The sequence below is a fragment of the Vulpes vulpes genome, chromosome 5 (genome assembly GCF_048418805.1).
Source record: "Vulpes vulpes isolate BD-2025 chromosome 5, VulVul3, whole genome shotgun sequence".
In the NCBI taxonomy this organism is placed as follows: domain Eukaryota; kingdom Metazoa; phylum Chordata; class Mammalia; order Carnivora; family Canidae; genus Vulpes; species Vulpes vulpes.
Genome location: NC_132784.1, coordinates 34430859 through 34458310, shown reverse-complemented (window position 1 = coordinate 34458310; position 27452 = coordinate 34430859). Strand labels below are relative to the sequence as shown.

Below are 27452 nucleotides of genomic sequence, written 5' to 3'. Positions count from 1 at the left end.
CGTGAGCAAGTACCCCGGCAAAAGTAGCTAGGAGTTTGGTTCTCAGGGATGCTGAGGGCCCTGCTTACGTGGAGGCCAAGCCAAGCTATGGTGCCCAAGCTGAGGGCTTCTCAGAGGCAGCTGGAGAGCAGAGTACAGCCCTGGGGGTGGCAGAGTGGGTGGAGCAGAAGGTGGTGGGCCGAGAGGTGCAGGGCTGTCCGAAGCTCAGAGTGCAAGGGAGATAAAGGAAGGGTCAACCGAATTGAGGTGAGGAAGCAGGAATGAGGGAATGAGGGAATGAGGCTCCTGGATGCTGGGGAATCAGACACCCTCCACTCCTGGAGTTTCACGTTCACCCCAGGCCACTGGGGATCCAGAATCCTGGAGAAGTCCTGGGAGTTGGATCGCCCAAGTGCAGCAGAGGGGGTTTCCCCGAAGGTTCCATATATACATCAAATGTGTTTTAATTCAGCTCATAATGACACATTAAAGAAAAGCTCATCGATCTCCTATGAAGGGGAATAGGGAACTTTCTCTTTATGCGGAGAACCAATCCTATATGACATGCACTATGGTAATCACACAGTGGACGGGGAGTTCACTCCATAGAAGCATCCCCACCAATAAATGGAGAAAAAAGTGCAGAATTAGCTCACGACTATTTTGCAACCCCTCCTGACTAATAATTATCACACAACAGAGAGACAAGAAGACAGGGTGCCTCTGGGATACCAAGAAGATAAGAGCGCCAATGAAGCCACTGCACACATGCAACCTCCAACCCTAACTGTCTCCCCAAATTGACAGAAATTAGAGGGGACAGAGGAGCACATGTAGTGACTTCACGAAGAAGTAGAAGGCAAAGCCCCGAGTATGGAAATCCTACAGAACAAACCACCCAGACCCTTCCACGAAAAATCACAAGACGTCATGCAGGATCCTATAGCGTAAAAACACTCTTAGGGAGCCAATCAATCCATCATAGAGTAATATTTGGAACCTCTTTGGATTGTCGTCCAAGCAAACTGTAAACAGAACAAAACAACGTACACATTAATAAGACAACTGAAGAAATTTGAACGCTGACAGGATATTTCATGACGGTAGTAACTGGTAATATTTACTGAAATAACTACAGGGAAATAAAAGGAAAGGCCTGGTCTTTGTGAAGCCTGGTGTGGTTCTCTGCATGGTTATGAGCCTGGGCCCTAATATAAAATACTTGGTGTTTGCTAAATTTATTGTGGTCATCACTTCACAGTATACGTCAGTCGGGACCTCATGCCGTATGCCTTAAACTTGCACAGTGCTCTATGTCAGTTCTATCTTAATAAAACCAAATGAATGAATAAATGAATGAATGAATGAACCAACAAACATACTGGAGAGGTGGGGAGTTGGTAGTAAAGCTTGGTGCCTAAAGAGGACTTGAGCCCAAGTGCCAGCCCACCTGGGGGCGGCGGGGAGAAGACTGTGAGAAGAGTTGCTTTGGGAAGAAAGACACTCGACTCAGTTTTTAATATGTTGATTTTTTAAAAGATTTTATTTATTTATTCATGAGAGGTGGAGAGAGAGAGACACAGGCAGAGGGAGAAGCAGGCTCCATGCAGGGACCCGACACGGGACTCTATCCTGGGACTCCAGGATCACGCCCTGGGCCGAAGGCGGTGCTAAACTGCTGAGCCACCGGGGCTGCCCTAATATGGTGAATTTTATATCCTTTGACAATTACCCTAAATGGCCTTGGGCCGAAAAAAAAATGTCCTTCTTAAAAAGTCCGGACGTTACTATCCTGGCTTAATTGGGTATAACTGTATTGGCTTTAGATCGTTGGATTTTGAGATTTGGTTTTCTGAGAGCACCTCTGGAGAAAGAAGCAACTTGCCTGTCCCCCTGGGGAGGGAGCCCCTGCACTGCCCACTTTCCCTCGATCCCCTCAGTTAATCGGCAATTCCACCGAAGCTGAAAATGAAAGTTGTTCTGAGTAACTCCTGGCTTCGCTTCGTTCCAAATTTGGGCTTTGCCCTTCGGGTCCAGGGGCTCCAGGGCCGTGGATGCCTTAGCTGTGATTGCTTAAGGGCGATCTGCTCTGGAGGGCGCGGCTGTTCCAAGGCCACTGAGTTGTGGCTTCGGGGAAGTCCGCTCTCCCCGACCAGGATGTGGTGTAGGGGGAGACGCTCAGCCCCGGTAGTGACGGGAGGCAGGTCCCGGGGCAGCGTCGCCTCGATGGCCCGTGAGCTGTGGGGCTCTCCCCGACAGCACAGGAGACCCGCGGGCCGCCCCCTCTCTGGAGAGAGGACTTACTAGCTCTCCTCCAGGGCCCAAGCACCTTGCTGGCCCCATCCTAGGCTACCTGCCACCCCTCATCCCCCCCGGGACCCCACTCCTCCGGGTCCCGACGGCCCGACGCTCGAGGTCTCGGTGCCCCCGAGCACACCCCCTCCAGAGAGCCGCTGTGACTCCTACTCCAGCCACGCCAGTTCTCTCTAACCTACGGAACCACAAAATACTCGAGCTGCTGAGCCCTCACTACCCTAGATTCATATTTATTTTCTGGCTCCCCTACTTGACTATCGCTACCTTGATAAACAGGACCCGTTTTCCTTCATCCCACACAACTCCCGGCACAACAATCAAAGGAGGCGCTGAGTAATTTTTTTTGCAAATATAATAACTTGCATAAAAATAATCTTATTTTTCTATGCAATAAATAATTTCTATATAATTCTATATAATTTGTATTTTTTAGTGCTCAGGAGTACAATAGTTTGATGGAGCAGCCAAGAGAAAAGAGATGAGAAAAACTGGCAATTTAGGCTGATGGCATTTTTCCTGTGAGGTAACCAACACCAACCAGCCTAGTCCTCCAGGTCTATGCAAACCCTTTGAGGGGTTAAAGGATCCTTTGAGGATTGCAGGAAAATAAACCAGCCTCAGTCAATGGATAGCCTAACCGCAGTTAGTGAAGTAGACAAGCAGGTGAAACCACTCAGTCCAGGTTCCAAAAACATGTTTTGAAGGAAAAAGCTGCTTACAGCTACTGTAAGTGCCTCCTTTATTATTGGCATCACCAACTTCGCAGTAACATGTTCCTTCTCACCTTGATTTATGCTACATTTTAGCAAATATCAAACGAGAGACAAAGATGACCAAAACACCTGACCACGGCACAGGCTTGCAGCCAATAATACTTCAAATTCTAGCTCATCTGGAAATCCGGAAGATTCCAGGTTGCTTTACCATAAGCACATCAAACCACAGAACACCAAATGTTTCCTACTGGTGGGAACAAAGCAGATCAAGTAAATGAATCTTGTTCTTGAATGGGAACCAGGAGAATGTACCATGTGCTTCTTTGGACTGTGACATTTTACAGACAAGAATTCCTGTAAAACTTGAAGTTCTCAAGGCGGAAAGGAAAGACAGCCTCATCATCAGAGCTGGGACTCTGTGAAGGGCGTCCATCCGTCCGTCCATCCGCTGTAGGGAATGCGTTGGTAGGTCCATTAAAACCCACCTTCAAATGGAGAGCCGCTAAGCCTCATTCCAATCATGAAATGGGCAAAAGACATGAACAGAAATCTCATTACATAGCTATTAACAGGAAGTGACACATCCTTTGTTAACTCTATATTCTTGCCCAATAGGGTAGAGGGAGGAAAATATATTCATTATTAGATCATCTGGCATCAACAAAGAGCAGGGAAGCTACACCCTTTCCCAAAGACTCCTGACAACAAAGAACACACCAGCAACAACCAACCCAGAGCCAAGTGTCCCAATGTGACAAGTGAGCTCTGCTCCCCCCGGTGTCTGTGAAAAACTGGGAGAAAGGTGTGCAAGAGGGGCTGCTGGCCAGGTCAGAGCAAGCTGCCCTCAGCTGAGTGGGGGACAAAGTAGGTAGGAAACATCTAGAATCCGTAAAGACGAACTCACCTTTGGACACCTGAAAAATCCTGTTACATGTGAAGAGTGGCCCTGGCATTGGAGACAGAGGATACGAGCCAGGACAGTCTAGCATCCCAAGAAGCAGCCGTACGATGAACAGGAATGATGATACTGATGCAATTATGCAGATTGTGCGTTTCACATAATTATCTCACTTAAATTCTCATTGTGGCCTTACACAGTGGAGAACTATTCCTATTTCGCAAATAAGTAAACCAAGTCTTAAAGGGGTTTAGTCATGTCCTTAAGCTGGAACTTGAACCCAAGTCAACTTGAAGCCACAGCCATGGTTTGAACCTTTGTTCTTAGGTCTCCTGGCTTTTGTCTTAATCTCGCATTTTAGCTACAAGGACACGAGTTTTAGTTATATCTGAACAGCAGGGACCGACCGCTTGCCAACAGGATCTTAAGGTTTCTGTTAGTTTGATAAACTTTTGTAGCTACCTGCAACATCGAGACATTTATAGATGTCACTTCTTCACCTGGCTTGGAGCAAAATGAAAGCGTTCACACTGTTAAAAATGAATGAAAAGGTATTTGAAAATAGGCTTTAAAAACCTGAAAATACTATTAATGAGAAAGGAAGAGAGGCAGGAAGAAGGGAAGGGGGAGAACGGGGAGGGGAGGGAATTCAATACAATAAGAGGATTGCAGTTGAACTGTTCTAAAGTGAAGGAGAAACACCTTCAAGACACAGAGAAAATTCTGCCAAGTGCCCCAGGCTAGAGGGCCAAAGGTCTTGTCGGCCTGGTTTTCACGCGGAACTCTCCAATCCCATGAAAAAGTAGCACAAAATTATAATATTCTCTCCATAGTTTACCATGTAGTGTGTTTGCTGTTACTCAAGTCTAGACAAACAAAATGAGAAATTGTCTTTACATTGTTCTTTTCCTTCTAAGACCCACTGGCTTAAGTCTAGTTGACCTACATCAAATGCTTAGGACTAGTAGCGAGATTCTGAGTGATTTATGACCATCCCACTTAGTCCTCACAATACCCTTTTTTATCATGCTCCATTTTGCAGATGAGCTCACAGAGCTGCCCCAATGTTAGGTGAGTGCCCTGGCCAGGATCCCAACCCAACAGGCAGACAATTCACTGTAGGGACCCCTTCCCTTGGGTCCAGGCAAGCGGCATTATGCAGATTATTTTACGGATGACCAGGGCTACTCAATTATTGCTCCCGAACCAAGATGTGGTACAAGGGCTTTGAAAACATCACCATAGACACACATGGACCAAACACCAAGAAAGCATGTCCCTAACCTTAAATTAATTGTCTTCTCAAAGTATATAGATAGACAACGGTACTCCGAGAACCCTCAGCATAAGAAAATGCAAATTGACAAAACGGAAAACCTTGAAGAGAACTATTGCACCATCAAGATTCTTGGATTTAGTAAAAGTATAAACAACAGACCTAAAGCTCACTAGGCATGGTCATTTTCTGAGCTTGCCTTCGAGATAAAAATACAACAGGAACAGAGAAAACCGTTTCTTTCACAGAGTCTCCACCCATTTCACGTTATAGTACCAATATCTATGCAGTCTGAAAGCCGTAACAAAAATTTGAAACCCGTAAATAAAAAAACAAATATAATTTCTCAAAATAAAGTCAGTAAAACTGGGAAAAGAAGCTGGATCTCCTCGAATGATTTCAGTCGGGCCCCATGAAGAGGAGCACGCATCTCTCCTAGACATGCTGTTGTAAAGACGTTTTCATCCTCAACCCACTTCCCTGAGCTTGAGAAAACAAGTTTCCTAAGAGAAGTCTGGCAGTTTTTCAAAGCTGACTTCTTACTCCTTCCTCTTCATAAAAACCATGAGATCAAAACATCAATGAACTTCAAACTCTGATTTCACCTTTTCAAGAAATGCTCAAAGCCTCCGCCTTGGGATTCACACATGTAAACACCTTACTGAGCTTGTTTTCCATCTAGTACCAAACAGAAAAACACACGATCAGAATCTTTTTCCAAGTCTCATATAAAACTTTTCTATTTTCTTATTTTAATTACATGATCAGTCATGAACTCTCCACATATCTTTCTTTGCTTATTTAAAATCATTTTTTAAATTATTATTTTAAATTACTCTAAAAACTTTCTATGAAACTAACATGAATACTAAACCGACACATTATTTCTTATAATCCAACCAGTGTTTCTTTTTTTTAATAATAAATTTATTTTTTATTGGTGTTCAATTTGCCAACATACAGAATAACACTCAGTGCTCATCCAACCAGTGTTTCTAAGATAAATAGGCAAAGCCTATTCTAAAACACAGCACCACGGTCCGTCTCTGAAAGTAGAATGGATTTTCCACTTTTAGACACACCATCTTTCCATACCGAAAAGAAAAAAAAAAGCATTCCCTCTGTGAAAGCACAAAATCTCTTTTCTTAAGCCAAAATCAACACCCTCTCCATTTCCCTATGACCCCTCCTCCTAATTATTTCAAAAAACAATCCAACTTAATGATACCGAGGTAAGTAGGAGGGACTTACAGTTGAAGATGCCAGGAGGTGGGTGCTCAGTCACCAAGAGGCAGTTTTCTTCATCACTGTTGTCCCCACAGTCGTTCTGTTGGTTACAGACCAGTGAACCAAGATACAAGCATTTCCCGCTGGTGCAGGTGAATTTGCACTCTGAAAAAGGACAATAGAGAGCATAAAGTAGGCGATGCAAGCTCCATGCTCTTCAGTTGGTTTCCTTTCCCTTCCCCATTTGGTAGTTTGGGAAATGGGTCTGCATGCAGATCCCAAAAAAACTGAATTCAGAGAGGGCTATCTATGATGAAATACGCATGACAGCGTCCAGGGGAGCTCTGGGCCTGCTAGACATTACTCGCCCACGGTCGTTGACCCACAAAACGAGTAACATAGGTGCTTTCTTTCCACAACCTGCCCCGCAAAGTCAGAGATATGGGGTTCCTATGTTGCTTGAAAACATCTGTGGCAGTTTTCCAAGCCTCCAAGACTGTGGGGAGCCTCAGAAGCAGCAGCTGGGGGGCCAGCAGAACTTGAGATCTCAAGTTTAACAAAAGGAGGCTCACATATTTTATTTCCAACTGTCACTGGATGTCGTGAAGCTCAGGGCAAAATATTTAGCTTCTCTGGTATTCATTCATCTCGTGCCTAAGAAACACCAATTTTAATAGTAGGCGGGGGTAGCACTGATTTTATAATGTAAAACGTAGGAAAATTAGGGATGCCTGGGTGGCTCAGTGGTTGAGCGTCTGTCTTTGGCTCAGGTCATGACCCCGGGATCCTGGGATCGAATCTCACGTCGGGTTCCCTGCATGGAGCCTGCTTCTCCCTCTGCCTGTGTCTCTGCCTCTCTCTGTCTCTCATGAATAAATAAATAAATAAATAACATCTTTAAAAAAAAAAAAAAACATAGGAAAATAATGTATGTTCTCTGCTACCTGAGAAACATATGTGCCAAGGGCCATGTGAGTAACTTAAAGACTATGATGAAGCCCAAATCTCTGTAGGCCACACTGAACATGGGATCCCTGAAATCCCCACAAACCAATATATGAAACTGTAATATATACTTTTATAAGACTTTGAAATAAATTTGCAAACTTAACACATTACCGTCAATGTAAACATTTAAGGATAATGGAAATTACACAATCATATACACACGGGCACAGAAATAGTTATGTATGTCTTACATTAAATATCACCTCGCATTCTGACTATGAGCTTTCTCCTAGGAGCACCCACAAAAGCCAGCAGAACTCTTACGCTATGTACGAGTCAGTGGGTAGAAAACAAAACCTCTGGAAAAGCATCCCAGACCCCCGCTCATGTTGACTATCACACCCTCTTCATTTCTCCCCTATTTCGTCTGTCTAGAACACGGGTGGCAGGCCTGGATCAAATCCAAGGTCCCTTCAACTCTAAAATTCCATTATTAAAATAAAAGACTGGGCATCAGCACACCGAGGCCTCCTCCAGCTACGCTAACAACAAAGAGGGTTGCAAAGAGAATAACCCCCTTTACCTGTTGCAAGGAGACAGAACGTAAATCCTCAAAGTATTTCCGCGACCCAGTATGAAAGAGATACTAGAGTTCCCCCATTTGTTTGCATTTTCCTAAAAGAGCCTAGAAGACGCCAGCCCACCCCTTGACCTAGTTTAGAACAGCAGGTGAACAAAGCCCAAATGCACGTCCTACAAGTTCTTCACTGGCCACAGTGTCCAGGTTAAAAACATGTGTGCACTAAATGTGATCCAGGCCACATGGTAGGAACATTGCTGATGCCAAGTGCTCTTCCCATAAGGTACAAATGTTAAAACCCAGCTGTTTGAAATCACATTTATGAAGGGGCTTTTAACTTAATGGAAAAAAGGGATGTCAAGAAAATAATTTATCTTTCTTCCCAAAAGAAATATTAGAGTTCAGATTGATACCAAACATGAAAAGGACATTAGCCAAAAACAGGCTGATGATGTTGAAATGGTAATTGGAATAAAGGGAATGTTAACCTAAATTGAATTAAACTCCAACTAAAGGATTAATCATTGCTGTTAGACTTCCACGTTCCAGGTCATGTAGAACCTTAAACCGACAAGAACATGGAACCACACCCACACTTCACTCATGTCAACTTGTTCAAGCGAGGCCCAGTCCAGAGAACAAAATGTTTTCAAGGAAATGAATTATGTGATTCATTCATTTATATCATCAATATTTTAGCCCCTTCTTTGTTATGTGCCAGGTATTAAGACATGGAAACAGAGATGAAAGAGCAAGTCCTCTTCCAAGGGCTTACAACATGAATTTTTTTTTTTAATAATGTGAGAAGTTACCCATAGATTTTCTAACTCTTTCCAAGGACTTCTCTTCTTTCTTTATATCCTTCACATCTAGGGTGCTGCCCAGCAAGTAAAAGGCACTCGGTGAATCACATATTTGTTGAATAAATGAATGGTCTAATCTAAGCCTCCTAAGAACTCTACGAAATAATTAGGGTAGACATTATTCCCATTTCATTAGATAAGGAGATTAAGACTCAGAGATCAAGCTGACTTGCCCATAATTAAACTTCTAATAAACGGCAAAATCCAGATGTGTGTCCAAATCTGCTACCTCTGGTCTCAGGCTCTCTCCAGAGCTGCTTCTCAGTTTCTCTCCAAGTCTGCTTTCAAGACTGTGTAAGATTCACTCGTAATGAGGATGCCCACAAATGTAACAAGGTTCCCAAAGCAGTGTGTTTTCTTATGTAGGCTTAACCATTACTCAGGATGCATTTAACGAGGCTTTTGCGGATTTGCTTAGAAAGTTCTCACTTCTTAGATGATGCAAACATCAATATCAACCCACAGAATTTCAAACTCAAAAAATCTAAATCTTCTCAATGTTGAGTCATTAGCTAGATATCCAACTAAAGGCCTTTCTGTCACATGGCCACTTGAATCAAAACAACTAGATTGAAATTTGGAATCTCTTGACTTCCGGATGTGATACAGAAAATACTAGAAAATTGCTATGATGCTATTAAGTGTTAAAGATTAATGCTAAGGCTGGAATGAAATTGCTAAGTAAAACTTAAAAACTCTAAAGTGATGTAACTGGTATCGACAGAGGCAAGCTTTTTAAAATTTATTTAAATTCAATTTAATTAACATATAGTATATTGTTCGTTTCAGAGGTGGAACTTAGTGACTCATCAGTTGCTCATAATAACCAGTGCTCATTCCATCAAGTGAGAGGCAGGGCTTCTTTTTCTTTTTTTTTAATTTATTTTTTATTGGTGTTCAATTTGCCAACATATAGAATAACACCCACTGCTCATCCCATCAAGTGCCCCCCTCAGTGCCCGCCACCCAGTCACCCCCACCCCCCGCCCAAAGAGGCAGGGTTTCAACTGGATCCTGACTTACAAGACCATCTCCACCATACGTTGCTATCCAAAACTCCCGTGTGTACAGACATTAGTGAGTAGTCTGCTAATAACCAGTTTCTTTTGATATTTGAAACTAAGAACCCTAGATGCGATGCTCTGACTTTAGCTGTGCATCTTTCAACATTTCTGATGTCTGAGCCCCAGCCTGGGGAGTTGGTCTTGATGGTCCAAGGTGCAGACTGGGCAGCGGTTGTCACTACAGATCCTCAGAATGACCCTGATGAGCAGCCAGGATGAAGGGTCGCTGCCTGAGAACGTTAAGCTCCCTTTTTCACTAATAGTATTTTATTACAATATTTAGTTGGTACTTGCTAATCTACTAAAAACTTCTCTCTTAAAATACGTATTTGGATGATTCCTGGACATTAAGGTCTGGTTGCTAAAACTCTGTCCTGCCAAATAGGTATTTCAGAAGATCCAGAACACAGGTGTGAGCGACCCCCAAACTACATACTGACCCACTAACGACAGAAAACATCCTCAATGAAATAAAACTCGAGAGAGAAAGAAGATAGAAGAATAAAAATAATGTTTTCTTACTATATTTCATTCATTATTTGTGGAACTTGTTGGGTATTTCTGCCAATTCTGAAGTTGAAAGATATCAAAGATTGTTTAAACATTGGAAATATTTTGGCTACAAATTCATGGTGATTTCAGATGTGTAATACTGGAATGGAATACAAAAAGAACAACGTGGGAACTTATTAGTATTTCCTTCAGGAGCTATTGACATGATTTCAAAATCTGTAATACTTAAATAATCCCTCTTCTTTAAAGTCGGGATTTTTTAAATGAAGAAAATGGTATTCCATTCTGCCATAACTCTATTTCTTATGAAAAAATTTTCAGAACTGCTAACAGATTTTAGAATCACTTTACATATATACTCGTAGTAATATAGCATCTTCTCCAAACTTAAGGGCTGCTGTAGTTTCTCTACATTCCTACATAAAGCTTTCTGATGATTTTGTGACTTTGAATTGTCACAGCTTCATAACATTCTAATGCTGAGATGGCCCTGGAGACACAGTGGCCCAACCTCTCAAGTCACAGATGAGGAAATAATCCAGAGAGAACTCCTGACTTACCCAGAGTCAAAAAAATGAAATCATTGTCATTACAAGGATTTATTTATTTATTTATTTATTTATGGAACATAAAGCCCAAGATTTCTATCAAATTGAGGGGAAATTATTTTTTTTGTACTGAATATCATTCTAATTATATACAAACTAATAACCAGTTGGAGCATACCATGTGAGAGAGGAAAAAAGGAAAAGAATGATTCTATGAATCCCAAACTTACATACAAAAAACCCCCCACTATATTAAAAACAAATTAGGGGGCACATCGAACTAGCTCAGTTAGTACAGCATGCAACTCTTGGTCGTCTCAGAGTCATAAGTTTGAGCCAAACATTGACCATGGAGCCTATTTTAAAAAAGGTTTTTTTAAGGACCAGTAGCTTACCAATTTTATACTTTACACCTAAACTTCGACAAGCTTCAAAGATAAATGCTCAATCTTGAATTTCAGGAGGACAAACTTGTATCTCATAGATGAAAGTTAATCCACTTGGTAGAGTCAACATTCTATTAGTTAAAAGACAACAAAAAGCACTTGAAAGTTGCTAAGAGAGAACAGATCTAAAATGTTCTCACCCCAAAAAAGGAAGTAATCAGGTGACCTGACCCAGGTGGTTAGCTAATGTGATAGCAGTCATCATTTTGCAATACGTAAGTGTATCGAATTAACATGTTGTACACATAAACTCTTATGATATGTCAGTCATGTCTCAATAAAGCTGGAGGGGGAGGAGGCAACAAAAAGTTGTTCTCAATTTTTCTACACCCTTTTTTTAAAGCCTTGGTTTTCACAGATATAATATCTCAGTCACAAAATAAGGACCTATATACGGTATTACATCACAGCTGTAAAATCAGCCTTTTCTGTGAATTGGCAAAGTAGTCTATGATATCTATTTCTGTTAAAATTCATATAGCAACATCGACTCATTCAGTTCACACTTCTATCATTCACAAACCTGAAAACAGAGAGTGATTCCGGCTCCAACATTTTTGACATTAAAATCTAGCATTTGCTCTCAGTCAGTAATTTTCTGACATCAAAATCTAGGATTTTGCTCCTAGTAAAAACTAGGATTTGCCTTCTTAATGTACCTACATTGTGAATAATAGAGATTAAACTTAGCTGTTAGCAACGTAAAGGTGAAGAATTAATAGGTCTCCAAAATTAGTACAAATAATTTTACCACAACCAACATAAGTTTACATTTCCTAGCATAGAGATGACAACAATATATTTATTGACTTGTATACACATCGCCTACTCCCCGGCAAGGCACAGGACTACCTACCATAAAAGGAAAAGTTCAATAAAAATGAAAAACAACGAATAAAAGACAAAAAACATGAACGAAAAAAATGCAAGGGAAAAGAGAAAAAACTTTGTGACTTAAGAGAGCTCTAGTAACCAGCCATTAAATTGAACTCCAAGCAAAGACGCAGCCACAGAGACAAGGAAACCAGAGAGGTAGATGGTGGCGAGCCCTCGCTAACTGATAACGATAGGCATCCCGATTAATCAGAAACAGACTTTTTCCTGCTTTGGAGACTTAAAAGTGCCCGTCACTGTTATAAGGGATGCTATACAACAGCACGGGAGCTATCTCAGATATCAGTTTTGTCAAAAAGGAAAAAAAAGGCTCCCCATATGGTTATTTCCTTTACCAGCCTTCAGTGCATTGAGCGAACTGGACTAGTTTCTATTAAGGAGGCCAGAATGACAGCACCAGAAAGTAGTGATTTAGTGAATTATGAAGATAAGACTTTGAGAATCCTCAGAAATGGAAAGCTAATCCTTAGGGCTATTCTTCTCAAATGTCAGCTTCTGACAGCACGCGAATGGCGTAAGGATGATAATACACATATTCTCCTACAAAATTTTTTAATGCAAAGAATACATTTTGAGTAAACCTGTAAGAGACTTAGCATCTCACATGTTAGCAACACTGATCTCTTTGGAGATCTGAGGGAAGAGATCTGCAGAAGTTACGTGTGCCTCACCTCATAGCACACGGTCATCTACCTGCACAGCAGGTGGAAAGTCCAATGTAAAGACACTATCACTGATGATGCCCTCCCCTCCCTCAGAGACAGAGCCAACTCTCCTGGTTATAAATTTGGAACAAAGGGGAATTTAATTAGAAGGTTTATATTCTGTATAATGAATTAAGTTACCCACAAGCATTTAATAAAAATCGTATCTTAAGTGTTACTACTGAAACCATGCTGTCCTTCAAAAAGATGAATATGACATGATAAAAGGATATTGGCTCATATAGTAAGATTAACATAGAAGAGCCTCCCATCAAAGATAGCAATAAATTTTTTTAACTCAATCCATTTTATGATATGGCTTATCTTTCTCACTAAGGTGCTGAAAAGATGATTTTAATGTGTCTGAAATTATCTGAGAACTATAAATGAAAAATGTGCTCTTAAAATTCCAAGGTATTTTTAGGCTTCACACTTCTAGTCCTACGATTACCTCTTAGTGCAACTTTAAACATTGCCCAACTTTCATCAAAAGGCATTTTAAAGATCAATAAAAGCCGGTTTAGATCTTGAATTAGCAAACAGCACTATTTCTTTTTTTGTGTTTAAAACCAATGAATGAATGAATGAACTTGTTTCTGTGTTTTTCTGTATATAGAATGTCAGAAGGTATTCTTACTAACTTAGCACAGCACTAGAGCCAAGCGGGTAAAAGCTACCTTAAAACACTTTTTAAAAAAAGATTTTTGTTTATTCATGAGAGATACGGGGGGGGGGGGGGGGGGAGAGAGAGGCAGAGACACAGGCAGAGGGAGAAGCAGACTCCATGCAGGGAGCCTGACGTGGGACACCTTCCCGGGTCTCCAGGACCGCGCCCTGGGCTGAAGGCGAGGCTAAACCGCTGAGCCACCCGGGCTGCCCCTACCTTAAAACACTTTGAGGAACAAAGTGTTCACCAATATATGCAATGCACACGGGAAAACAGTTTGAAAGGATGCTGCTCAAAACACAAACAGTGGCAACCTCTGGGTGCTAGGGTCATTACATAATTCATGAGTTCTTTGACAATTTTAAGTATGATTTTATAATCAAGGAAAGTATAAATCCTATTTTAAGGGGAGAAATCTCTGTGAAAATCTCTGTGAAAACAGATTTATTTATTTATTTATTTATTCATTCATTCATTCATTCATTCATTCATTTAGAAAACAGATTTAGAAGGCTAAATCTATCACAATCCTAACTTTAAAGGCACCAATAAAGTACCCAATGGCATCATCCAAACAGAAACCCAGACAGACAGCTCCAGCCCCATAAGGAGAAGCACTATTTCAGTTACACCTCATTTCATAAAGTGCGTATTGACTACCTATCATGGATGGAGCAGCGGTGGCCGAAGGGATACTGGTTAGTTGGCAGTAACTGCAAGGGGAGTGGTGAGTGGAAGAGGCCCGAGAAGGCCTGTGGGTCACCGGACAAAAAGCTGCTTTACTAGGAGACCTGAGGCATTAAAGAATATTAAGCACATGCACAGATGCATTCTGACATTTTAAATTATTTTCCTACAGTCCGGTGTGTTTAAGAGCTTGTGTGTGTTAGAGAGAGAGAGAGAGAGAGAGAGAGAGAGGCAGAGACACAGGCAGAGGGAGAAGCAGGCCCCATGCAGGGATCCCGACGTGGGACTTGATCCTGGGTCTCTAGGGTCATGCCTTGGGCTGAAGGCAGGAACTAAACCATGGAGCTACCCAGCAATCCCCCCCACCCTCTTTTCCTATTTTCAGTTTCTCCACATGTCATTTCCATCTAACATTATATTTACATATACGCATAATCTTTTCCCCCCACTAGAATATAAACTACACGAAGGCAGGTAGAGATTTCTGTCTGCCTGGCTTTACTGAGGAATTCTCAGGGTCTGGAAAAGGACCTGGTATATCGTAAGTATTCAATAAATCTTTGTCAAATAAATCAATGAACAGAAATAAAAGCTCATCCAGTGGTTCTTATAGGAAACACAATTAACTACTGGCATCCCTTTAGTGAAGAAGGTTTTCTCTGAGCAAATACTTCTTTTCTACTCTTGGGGTAAAGAAGAGATAAAAAGGAGATGAAACACACGTATATTACTAGCAAATCATGTAAGATTTTTTAAGGCAAAGAGTGAGTCAAAATTATAAGCCAAAATAGTTTCTGATTACCTGTGGTCTTCATTTATGGAATTATTCTCTCTCTAGTGTTCAATGTCATAAATATTTAGGCTTTTTCCATCTGTCCCTTCCCAGTCATCTGGCCTAATTCCTAAACCACAATATTCTCTCTCAGCGCAGCCTTGTGTGTTTTGGAGAGAAAGCCCATCGTCTGGCTAGAGCATTAGACTGTTTGCTCAGGAAACAGCCAGCTCCTTCCCTGGCAGCTTCCGGCACCCTGAGAACTGGGTGTGGACACAGAGTTCTCCACCTGTTTATTTTTTATTATTTACAGACAAGCTCACAGGAGCCAGGGAGTAAGACAGGTATTCATTGATTCACGGTACTGCTGACTCAGTCTTGTCCTCAAGTCGATCACAGCAAGTTATTTTCTCCTACTTGAGTAAAAACTGCTCACTTTCTTGTCTTGAGCCTGACAAGGCTGTTTGCCTGGAGTCCTCCAACTGCCACACGCCCCTTAAGAAACCTCCTTCTCTGAAAACTTACACCGTCTGAGACCTCCACAAATCCAACCTCGCTAACCTCAAAGCGCAACGGGGAGATGGCTGTATAAACTCCTGTGTTCCCTGCCTGCTTTAGCCAACCCACACTAGAACTTTGAGATGCTACCCTTATACTTTTTTAATAGTTAATAAGAAGCTCTACTGTAAGGAGAACGTCCCTTTCCCCAGTTAAAGAAGGTTTGTTACCTCTTGTTTTGTCTCATATCCCCTATTGGTTTCTTGGAACCCCTTTTGTCCCCTCAAATAAACTTCCCACTTCAGGCTTTATTCATCCCTACTGTCCTCCAGGATAAGCTGATGACCTCCTATCCATGATGGTGCTGACTCCAGTCAAGTCTTTTTTATTTTTTAAGATTTTATGTATTTATTCATGAGAGACACACAGAGAGAGGCAGAGACACCGGTAGAGGGAGAAGCAGGTTCCCTGCAGGGAGCCCGCCGTGGGACTCGATCCCGGGACCCCAGGATCATGCTCTGAGCTGAAGGCAGACACTCAACCGCTGAGCCACCCAGGCATCCTGACTCCAGCCAAGTCTTGAAGCTCCTTTACAACATACATGACCCCAGAGATGCTCAATGTCGGTTGATGTCCAGAGGAAGATCTTCAGATCCTTTAAAATAAGGGTCTTTGGTTTCCACAACTAATCAAATCCAAAGCTGGGATCAATGTGAGTGAAAAGCCATTGCCATGTCCTCCCTCAAACGCCATAGTTTAGAGGGAGAAAAACTAGAGAGCAGGGGAACCCTCTTGGCTCCCGCTGACCCAGGACCAATCCTGCCTTGGACAGGAGCGACATAGGGGCTGCAGTGCAGGCCCGCACTCTACTTCCATCCATGGCTGCTGTCTGACTGGAGAAAGTGACCTACTCCTGACACCTGATACCAGGTGATAATCTCACAAAAAATGTCACAAAGACATTTTTTTTGTCCTGAATATGCTCATTTCAGGCCTTTGAATTTCTTTAGAGTTCCATGCACAAATTAAGGACTTCCTGAATTCTTTTGCCTATTTCCCCAATCACCAAAAAGAGACTATTTCTGGTAGACCTAAGGAATTTCAAAACAATCTGATTAACAACCTGAACGAGGGTCTTAAAACGTATCTTCCGCAGTGGAGCGCTGGTTGATAAAACTCTGACCATTAGCTAGTGTGTCGCTCTGCTCGAGCCTTCCCTGAGGGCATGCCCGGGTGGAAGCCCATCCCACTTGTGCGGTAGACCTGATAGCATAGGACACAAGACCTCTGGCCACCATGTTGCTCTTGGTCATCTGTCCTTAAGCCTCTTCCCATGATCCCTCTGCTCCAACCTTCATGGAACTGTGTCTCCCTTTAAAGGCTAGATTTACTCTCCATTGTCGTCTGGCTACCCTTTTCCATCCTCGCCAAGAGAATGGGCCTCAGACACGACCAGTGACCTATCCAAGGACTTGCTCAGCGTGGAGGCCAGGTCAGCTGGACTGATAGCCAGTGTACCATCAGTGGTTCCATAAATGCAGCACACGATGAGGACAGTTCACGCGGCTTCCCAAGCCACCCGCTTCGGCACGGAGAACTCATGTGGGTTGTCCCTCCAGCTCCAGCTTTCCTGCTGAAGCCAACTCCATTCGATCTCGTGCCGTCCTTAATGGAGACAGAGGTAAACGGTCTCACCTTAATAACCAATCGCACCCTCCAATATGGTCCTGAGGTTACCCTTTACTTGGTAAAGATTTTAGTTATTTGAGAGTGAGAGCGAGAGCGAGAGCGAGAGCACACATGCACTGGGGCAGGGACAGAGGGAGAGAAGCTCAGGCAGATCCCGTGCTGAGTGGGAAGCTCGACCCGGGGCTCAGTCTCGCAAGCCCATGATCATGACCTGAGCCAAAATCAGGAGGCAGGCACTTAATGGACTGAGCCACCCTGGTGCCCCTTGAGGTTACTCTTTAGCTTTCTTATCCCCAAACTCCAATTTCTCCTATTTGTCCACATTACTGGAAAGAGTAAATACACTAAATGGACATGGAGTGGAGTTTTAATGCTATTTCATAGACACTATAGGAGCTTTTCCAATACTATTTCTGTACAAAAATTTATAAAACAGACAAAAATAAACGACAAATGTGGCATAGAACCCGAGTCCCCAAGTATACACCAAAAGCAAATTCATAAAAAAGAAACACAAACCAAAGTAATTTTTCCGTATATTTAAGTAAAACAAAGCACTCGATTTAAAAATGTAACCCTCCTGATCCACACCCAAGACTGCCTATGTTCCTTGCTTTTAATTTTCTACAGCACTTAACACCTTTTATAAGTCCTACAATTATTTTTTTATATTGTTTATAGTCTCTGATCGCTAGATTTTAAGTTTGTCTGAATGTAAGACATTTTTAAGGTAATGTTTAATGTTATTTCCCTGGGGCCTAGAAAAATATCTGGCATGTAATAGGTTCTCAAAAAAAAAAATCCTGAATGAAGGAAAAGTTTATTCTATCAAGTAAATAGGTATTTATAAATCAGAGATAACATGTGTCTCCTCTACTTTAAATTATTCTATATGTTGGCAAATTGAACACCAATAAAAAATAAATTTATTAAATGAATAAATAAATAAATAAATAAATAAATAAATAAATTCTTCAATCTACTCCCATCACCTTCAGAATATAGTCCATACGAGGTAGGAGTATAGGACTCTTCCCTCCACAGTGCTCCTGACCACCTTTACAAACCCGTTTCCCAGCTCCTCTACACATCACTCTGGAAGCCAGACACACCGCAACACAAAGATGCTCTCAAGCACCCCGTGGCTTCCCATCACTGTGCTTTGGCGCATCCTACTTCTCCTGCCTAGAATGCCTTGCTCTTCCCACCCCTTGCCTGACAAATGCTTACTGACCTTTCAGGAGAAAAAAATTAAAAAAAAAAAAAAAAGCCACGTCTGTTAAGCCTTCCCCAACCTCTCCATTCCCACTACGAGAAACTATCGCTGCTTCTCTCTGTGTTCCCATGGCAACCAGCACATCCCTCCAGTCCCGTGCTTGTCATGCTGCTGTCATTGTTTGTCTGTTTGTCTGTCTCACCCACTGGTGAGACCTCGACCTCTCTCCAGCCCACAACACACCATGTCTTTGCATCCCCAGCATCTAGCAGGGCAGGTGATTAATAATTGCTTGGACTTCTATTGAATCCAAAGCGTGGGGAGGGGACAGTAAGAAACAAGCACACTTTGGGGTTCAGTTTTGTTTCTTTTACTTGTGCCTGAAATCTAGGCTTTCACCACAGACATGTAAGTTAAAGGGAAAGATGTAAGAGATGCAGAACAGTTTCCCTCCACCGGTTTTGCGTTGAATCGGAAGGGTCCAATTGTCTTTGCTGATTTAAGTTGTTAAATCAAAAAAATAAAAATAAAAATAAAAAACAAATAAAAAAAATAAGCTGTTAAATCGGTGTAAATCCTACAAACTATCGTACGCATCGTCTCTCCACTACATGTCCAAAATTAGGAGCCAATCAACACTACACGTAAGTGTAAGTATAGATGTTTTCACACAGAGAAAATCCTACACAAATTCTACACCAAAATTACAAAGTGTCAATGACCACACTTTTCCTATGAGATGCAGGACACATGAGAGGGGCCTCATGAGCAGGACTTTGGACAACCCTTCAGGTGCACGTGCAGGAACCAGCCCTGTAAGAGGTGATGCTGGGAAAGGAGTGTGGCTCTGGCGCTGTCAACCTGCTATCGAGGACTGACAGGAAAACGTCTGTAGTTCTTTTTGACGTCTAGAGGCTTTGTTTTATCGCATTAATATTGGTGTCGTCCTAGCGACTTACCACTTGTCTAAAACTCTGACGATGTGGGGCCTTTGGGGAAGAAGGCTTCTGATTTTAAGGCGGCTTAGGAAAAACCCCACTTGCCACATTTCCCACTGAGCTGTGACTTCAGCTGCTCCTGGAACTGGGAGGGCTGGGCCCCTGGGTGCTCACACTCACTCTTTCCCCTGCATTCCTTACAGCTAATCCACCGTTTCCTCTTACCTGCAGGAGGCCTCTGCTGGTTTCTCCACAGCCTTGGACAAGTGTCAGCCCTCCTACTCTTTTTTATTTTATTTTATTTTATTTTATTTTATTTTATTTTATTTTATTTTATTTTATTATTTTATTTATTTTATTTTATTTTTAAGATTTTCTTTATTTATTCATAAGAGAGACACACAGAGAGGCACAGGCACAGGCAGAGGGAGAAGCAGGCTCCACACAGGGAGCCCGATGTGGGACTCGATCCTGGGTCTCCAGGATCACGCCCTGCGCCAAAGGCAGGTGCCAAACCGCTGAGCCACCCGGGCTGCCCTAGCCCTCCTATTCTTCACCTTCCCCCTCAGACTAACCAAAACGCAAGCAATCACCTTTCCAACCTTCGTGTCACCAAACACCAGATGTCCTGACCCTTTGCTTTCTTTGCCCCCCCACTGTTATTCACCTGATCATTTAGCACCTGGTCAACACCACTGTACGCCAGGCCCGGTGTTAGAGGCTTCCTGCACATTACCTTAGATGAGCTGAAGCTGATGCTCAGGAGGCTCCACTGAGCAGATGGCCACCTGGGGAAAAGCCGGAAAACAACTGCTTGCATGCTCACTCTCCCCTGCTCTGTGCTCTGGGCCCCCAGGCCCATGACAAGCTATGGTGTGCAGACCAGAGGTGGAGGGGCAGGCAGACGGGGCTCCTGTGCCAATGGTGTAGAGTCACAGCATCTACAGACTGGAGGAGAGTGGGGCAAAGCCTAGGCCGATTTCCTAAATCCCACACAACCTCCCTGCCTATCTACTGCTTCTCCCCAGGGCACGAATGGCCTGGAAATAAGTGTCAAGCCGTAGAGAAGTATCCTCACACATGGACTCAAACACCCGCGCACAATCACCATGACGCTCCCCGCCACACAGTCAGCATGGGCCCGAAAGGCAGCTTGACTGTCTCATCCTGCACAGCTATCCCATTCTACAGAGATTTTTAAAAAATTAGTCTGTGGTACTAAATGCAGAAAGATAACCTCTGATCCTATTAAAATATTCAATGATTGTTTTGCTCGATGGCCCTGGAATGCTTTCCTCTGTGTAATGTGCAGGAGGGCTACGTAGGGGGGCTTTCCCGTCCTGTCACCACACTCCGGGGCTGCCCTGGTGAGAGCAGCCTGCCGACCTAAGCATCTGCCAGGCTGCGCTGAGTTCCTTGCACTCTTGGGACACAGAGGGTTGACGTGCCTTCCAAAACCAGTAGAAACTAACATTTTCTATGCTGTCCAGAGTATTCTAGACTGAGTGCTGCATAGTTGGCCCCTGCCCGCTGCAGAGCCCCGGAAGGGTGCGTCCAGGCTGGACGGGGACCGCTACGTGCTGTAAGCCGCGCAAGGGCATTCTGCATCGGGCTGCAAGGCCTGAACGACGCTGTGCTTGGATTCCTCTAGCAGAACAGACATCAGAGCTCAAATGTGCTTTTGGGAAACTTACCTGCAACTAAGACCCATATTCTTTATTTCTGTGAAGAACTAAGGTGTTAAAAAGACCTGCTAGGTGTGTCTTAAGAACCTCCTGCTCTTTAAAAATGGTTCTCAATCTTGTGGCACTTTTTCTGTTATAGATCACGAGTGTGGCAGCTAGTCAGCGAGGCACAGACAGCGGTTTGTGCTGTGACGGGGCGTGCAGGGCAGCGCAAGGGATCTGTCCTCACCCAGGTAGGCACCACGTTGACGCAGGCATCTCACCAAGACCACCGGCGTCTGTGTACGTGGAGCCTATGTGACGTGCACCGCAGCGTGTCTCCAGCCTTCCACCAGCTGAGGACGGGGAATGCTAGGGGTGGAAGAAACACTAGGAATTATGTGATTTCCAACCCCCTTATTTTAGAGACGATGAATCTCAGGCACAAAGAAAGGAGGAGCTATAACATGGTGGAGCTAGAATCAGAACCCCCGGGGCCACATCCTGGGGCGATCACTGGTTGCCTAGCTGATCTTGCGCCAATTACTTATCTTCTCCAGGTGACAGTTCACAGGCTACCTCAGGGGGATTTTTATTTTATTTTATTTTATTTTATTTTATTTTATTTTATTTTTAATAAATTTATTTTTTATTGGTGTTCAATTTGCCAACATATATCATAATGCCCAGTGCTCATCCCGTCAAGTGCCCCCCTCAGTGCCCGTCACCCAGTCACCCCCACCCCCCGCCCACCTCCCCTTCCACCACCCCTTGTTCGTTTCCCAGAGTTAGGAGTCTCTCATGGTCTGTCTCCCTTTCTGATATTTCCCACTTATTATTTCTCCCTTCCTCATGGGGATATTTTAAAGATGAAATTACATAACTCATGTAAAGAACTTAAAAGACTCCCAGACATGTAATATTATATCTGAAACTAAGCTTGAGCCAAGCCACGATCTAAAACTGACTTAATGACTTCCATGCTGCTTTCCAACTTAGGTCATTACTATATTGTACAGGTTGTAAAAGGACAAAAAGACTGAATGAACATCAAAGAAGTTGAATCTGTGTCATATATGTCTATCTACAGAGGCCCTTGTCCTAAAACTTATGCGGATTTCCAAATACCATTATAGCACATAATTTCTCCCAATAAAATGCAGCAAAATATAACAGAAAAATTTGAGGGACCCCGTTTGACTCTTAATGATTCTATAAACATAGCCCTAAGGTAATTTATAAAGCTAATAAAATGCTTTCCACCTGAAGCATTTACTGCAAGTTTTTATTGTCAGTGACAAAAGTACACGAAACAGTTTTCTATGTCGTACAATCAAGCCACCATAGAATTCAAAGATCTTTGCTTTCATTTACACAGAATTTCTATCCTCTGGTTTTGAACCCAAGTGTCCAGAGTCTAAAGGCAGCAGGACTCCTAAGGGCGGGAGCTGCACGTGGCGGGCCCGCTCTCTATCTCTGGCCCGACGCCTGGCCCATGCACATACACTTCTGGAACCAAGCTATCGTCCGGCAGAGAGAGCCAGCCAACTGTATCTCAAAGTGTTTGTCCACTAGCTGCTGCTCTAAACTTTGAACCTGTCATACCAAAGGTGGCGTAAGTGTCTCAACATGCAACGCACAACAGCACAGGTTATGCAAAAGCTGACCCGAGGGCTGTCCGTAGAGACACGTGCCCGCAATGGAATAATAAGGACCCAGAACCCATAAGAGATGAGGGACAAAGACAACCCAAGAAGGGATTCAGGGCATCAATGGGAGATGCAGTTTCAGGCAGGAAGAATGATATGAAAGAAGCCTGGCACAGGCAAGGTCCAGTGACACGGGCCTCCGCGTCCCAGACGGCAAATCAGACAGGAGCACACGGCTGTCAGTTGACCGAACTGGGAGAGACTCCCCATAAAGATGGCACCAAGCTGGCTCCTCAAGGCGAGTGTCCAGGCAGGGGTGGAGGTTCCCGCACGAACTCCGCGCCCGGGAATGGGGGGCATGAGGAGCCTGCTTCCAGCAGGGGTGCCCACCGTGGATGGCCAGGCAGGGCTGAGGTGGGGCGGGGTGAGCCCTTGAGGGTCTCTGGTGACAAGCCAGTGTGCAGGCTTCAGTGGGGGCTCAGGACCCCCGAACATCTGGGAAGCCGGGCCCCACGACTACCAGGTTCAATACCTCGACCAGAGGTGAGCCACTGGGAAAGGTGGGAACTGGGCAAGCCCTTCATCTCCCAGGGCTTCCCTTCCTAAGAGGATGAATGCTCCCCACCAACACGGACCCACAGCCCGGGGTGTCAGCATGCGCCACAGCGCAAAATCATAGGAAGAAAGGTCGATGGAAGGAAGCACACAAAAAATTACTCGCAATAAATTGAGCAAAGAGGAATCCTGACACCTACAGACCACGGTCCGGGCCACTGCAACGGGAGCCCGATTCGTGTGCTTTCAAACGTATCAAACCATGAAATCGCTATTTGCAAATAAAGAGATGCGCTCAGGACACGATTCAAAAGTAGGAAAAAGGTGGTAGTCCTAATCTCCTACTTGTGCCTTGAAGTTTTACACCAAGCTTGTGAATTATGCTGGGTAAACCTGAAAGAAGCAGTAATCAGTTTACGCAAATATTTTTATTTTGTTCATTTAAGTAACCGCCCGACACGGGGCTAGAACTTACGACCCCAAGATGAAGAGTCACATGCTCTCCTGAGCCGGCCAGACACCCCTCAAATACATTCCTTAGAATACTTTTCCAATTTCCAGATTTCCATCAGATCTCGCCAGGCCTGCTCCATCCCTACTGCACTGGGATGTGAACTATGGAAACTCAAGCTGTGGGCCGTTTCTCATGCACCATGACCTGCCTTCATCCTCTAACGCAGCGCAGTTCATAGTTTTTCACCAATAGCATGCAGTGTAGTTTTGCGATGACAATTACATTTTTTTGCAAATAGAAAATAAAATTCTGCCGAAGAAGTGAGTGAATGGATGGATTCCTACTTCACTAGATATAGGCCCCAGTATTATAGGAAACACAGACATCTGAAGTCCACACCGACCTTCCCCTAAGCCGCTGTAGAACCGACACAGCGGGTCTTGGGCGAGGTCTGTCTTCACTATGTGTCTCTACAGCAGGGCATGATAATAAGCCCCGCTGACCTCAGGCACCACCTGAGACCTGTGACTGGAGGTGGAACCGCAAACCACGAAAGGCAAAGTCCCTGTTATTCCTGGAAAGATAACTGGGAACAAAAACAGAATTTCAAAAGGGGATGGTGCTGGGATGATCCCATTCACAAAACTTGAAAAAAATGCAAGAACTGGGAGCGGCCCAGGGCTGTCTCACGTCTTGGCTCGTGAACACGGCAACGATCATGACAACTAGGCAAGGGAGTTCCTGTGCATCATCCCAGGGAAGCTTCCCAACAAACCCACAAGATGTTACTGGGCATCATCACTTGGGCCCACCTGCCCAAGGGTAAACCGAGGAGGAGGAGTTGCCACAGTCCAGAACAGCCAAAGCACGGCAAGGCATAGACTCACACACACTTAGGGGTCAGGACTCCAGTTTCTAAGATCGGGTCTGCTACGAGGTGGTTGTAGGACTTTAAACTCTGGACCTTGCTTTTCTCATACCTGAAAAAAAAAATAAGGAAACTAAATAGAAGACTTTCGGTGACCTTTCTAGCACTGAACTACCCTCAGCAATGACCTCCTGATTATGTCCTACTGGACAACCATGCTATTCCTTGCCGTAGTTCATGCCCCTGCTTCCCAGGCTGCTGCCCTCCTGCGCTGAATCCTTTTCCTTTATCTCTCATTCATCCCAGCAGCTTCCATTATCACCAAGACTCAAAGCCCTCCTCTAGCCCCACGTCACCACTGAAGATCCAGTGGACCCTCCCTTCGGCCCCCTGACCTACAAGTCACAAGTGACGAACGGCCCTTGATATAAAGCCTACCAAGGGTCTCCAGTAGGCAAAGCATGTAGAGATAAGGCCAGCAGCCAAACGCGGTCCTATCCACCCAAACTTCTACCCTGGAAGCTTTCTGTTGAACGAACATCTGGCTTCAGGAAAGACCCGCTCAGGGTCCAGGCAGACAAGCCTGCCTACCCACCCTGCTGACGGACGGGGCAACAGATGGGGCAGCCAGCAGTCCTTCTCTCCAGACAATAGCCTTGGAGAACTGGAATCCCATGGAAGATGACATAGTGTATTCCAAAGGGTTGCCAAGACCTGTCCTGGGGGGTGAGGTTTCCCCCTCTGGTAAGCTGAGGATGTCGTCCACTTCACACATCAATTCCCGCGGCGGCTCAAAAATAAGCCTACTCCCCTCACAGGCATGATGCGCCTCACAGCCCTGGGCCCATGGCGGGCTCCTGCAGATATTCTTGACCACGAAGGAGACACATCGGCCCTGCGACAGGACCTCCCTCAACGTAGAAGGCATCCATACCCCATCCATAGGGGAAGAGCATCAGGACTCCCCTGCTGCTCTTCATAATGATCCTATCAACAACCCAGGAATACCACCTGCTGGATGGACATACACAAACCCCACTTTTGTGGTTTTCTTTCTTTTAACAATAAATTTATTTTTTATTGGTGTTCAATCTGCCAACATACAGAATAACACCCAGTGCTCATCCCCACTTTTGGAGAGATAGTCACCCAGAGAAAGGTCATTCTTCTAGGCTATTAACCATCTTCACAACCAAATAAAAATTATAGTTTTTCAGGTCCTAAGAGACTGTGTATGTTCTAGAAATGTGGATGATCTCTTAGCCGAGGAGTCGATCAGCACTTCTGGTGCGAAGGAGCCTACACCGCACAGAGACCTCCGTGCAAGGGCGCCACCAAATAAATATCTTACCTCCAGCTTGACCTGCAAGTCAGTTTCAATTACCCATGATCATGAGTGAAACCAGGAGTAAGGGTGATCCCCAAGGAACTGTTTACATAGGCTTCGCAAGGGATTTTTGCACCTCGTTTTGCATGAGGCTAGTTTGGGGATTTTACTTCATGATGAATGGTGAAGGGTCACACTGTCCAGGCCGAGGGTCCCGCGGCTCCCTCCTGCTCTGCGCTCCCCAACACTTCAAGCTGAAGACAGTGCAGGTGGCTATCTGAAGCCGGCCTGCCCGCCATCCCTCGCCTGAAACAATAACGAGGCCTTTGGGTTTATGGACATCCGGCTATGCTGCAGCGGACACAGAAACGCAAAAGCAAACACGAAACATGGTTCATTGTATCAGTGGGGGACTTCATCATATCCTCCAGTTACTCATATAATATAACATTGAAACGTGATTTCCCCCTGTTAAACCCCAATTCCTGCCTCCCCTCTGGCCTCTAAGTGACCATGACAACAGGGACGCTGATGCACAAGGAGCTGAACCAGGCACCGTCCGTACACTAGCCTGTTGAACCCAGAGGTGGGTATCAACCATCACACATTTCAAGGCTGAAACAGGCTCCAAGAAATGGGGAAGGAGCTCAACACCCACGTGCTTGTCCCTTTGGTCAGGGGACCTGCTTCGTAAGGGCAGGCACTCCAGCTTGCTCATCTTTGTATTTTTTTTGAGATGAGCACAAAACCACTTACAATGTGGGCCTCTAATAGGGATTTCTAGAACAAAGTGTAGCTGATCATATAGTTCATCTCTGGCTCGAGAAAGTATGTCCAGAGTATCACCAAAGTAAACTTCACCCATTTATTTCATTACCATAAACCTTGGGTTTGCCTAGAAATGCTGACACTTTTGTTATAATTATTGTTTTCCCCCAATGATTTCATGTGCCAGGTGTATTCCTTCACGGAAAGAAGATCTAAAATTTCTTAGAAAAGCTTACTAAGCAACGCAAGTGATGCGGCGACCTCAACGGACACAGGATATCCAGCAAATTTTGGTGACTAAACGATGAACTAGAACTCCCTGATTTCTAAAGATATAATTTCTGTCTTCCAACCGTTCACCATTCACCATGAAGTAAAACTCTATCCCCTTTCCCAAATCACATTCCGCCGTGCTGCTGCCTGTAAAGGGTACTATTCAGGAAAATTACAAGTACCTGGTCACACTGGGGATGGGGTTAAAAGGAAATGCAGTTTACAAAGAACCCGACACACGTTTAAAATATACTGTGATACAAACTCCTGCACAAGCATTCATTTACTTTGTCCAAATTTTTTCAGCTTAAACACAAAATAGCTAGAATTTAAGAACAATCAGCCTATTGCATTTCAGTGACTAGCACACATTTACGATTCTCTTTTCCTGCCCAGCACTGAAACTTTATTTTGGGGGGGGCGGGAATTCCTTATTTTATGCCCTATGGGAAGTG

General features: G+C 44.1%; 1 protein-coding gene across 28 annotated transcripts in view; it reads right to left on the bottom strand.

Moving 5' to 3' along the window:
* LDLRAD4 (low density lipoprotein receptor class A domain containing 4) overlaps positions 1-27452 on the bottom strand; it is a 386138-nt gene that overhangs the window by 165429 nt on the left and 193257 nt on the right. For 18 of the 28 annotated variants that reach the window (XM_072757836.1, XM_025997595.2, XM_072757826.1 and 15 more), the window contains one exon: positions 6437-6577. Coding sequence is in view for 16 of the 28 variants with exons in the window: in XM_025997595.2 (XP_025853380.1) it covers positions 6437-6577 (141 nt within the window). In the remaining 12 variants the exon portion in view is untranslated. Of the gene's footprint in view, positions 1-6436; positions 6578-24573; positions 24742-27452 lie in introns of all 28 variants that reach the window. The other 10 variants (XM_072757844.1, XM_072757837.1, XM_072757840.1 and 7 more) reach the window with 2 other exon arrangements.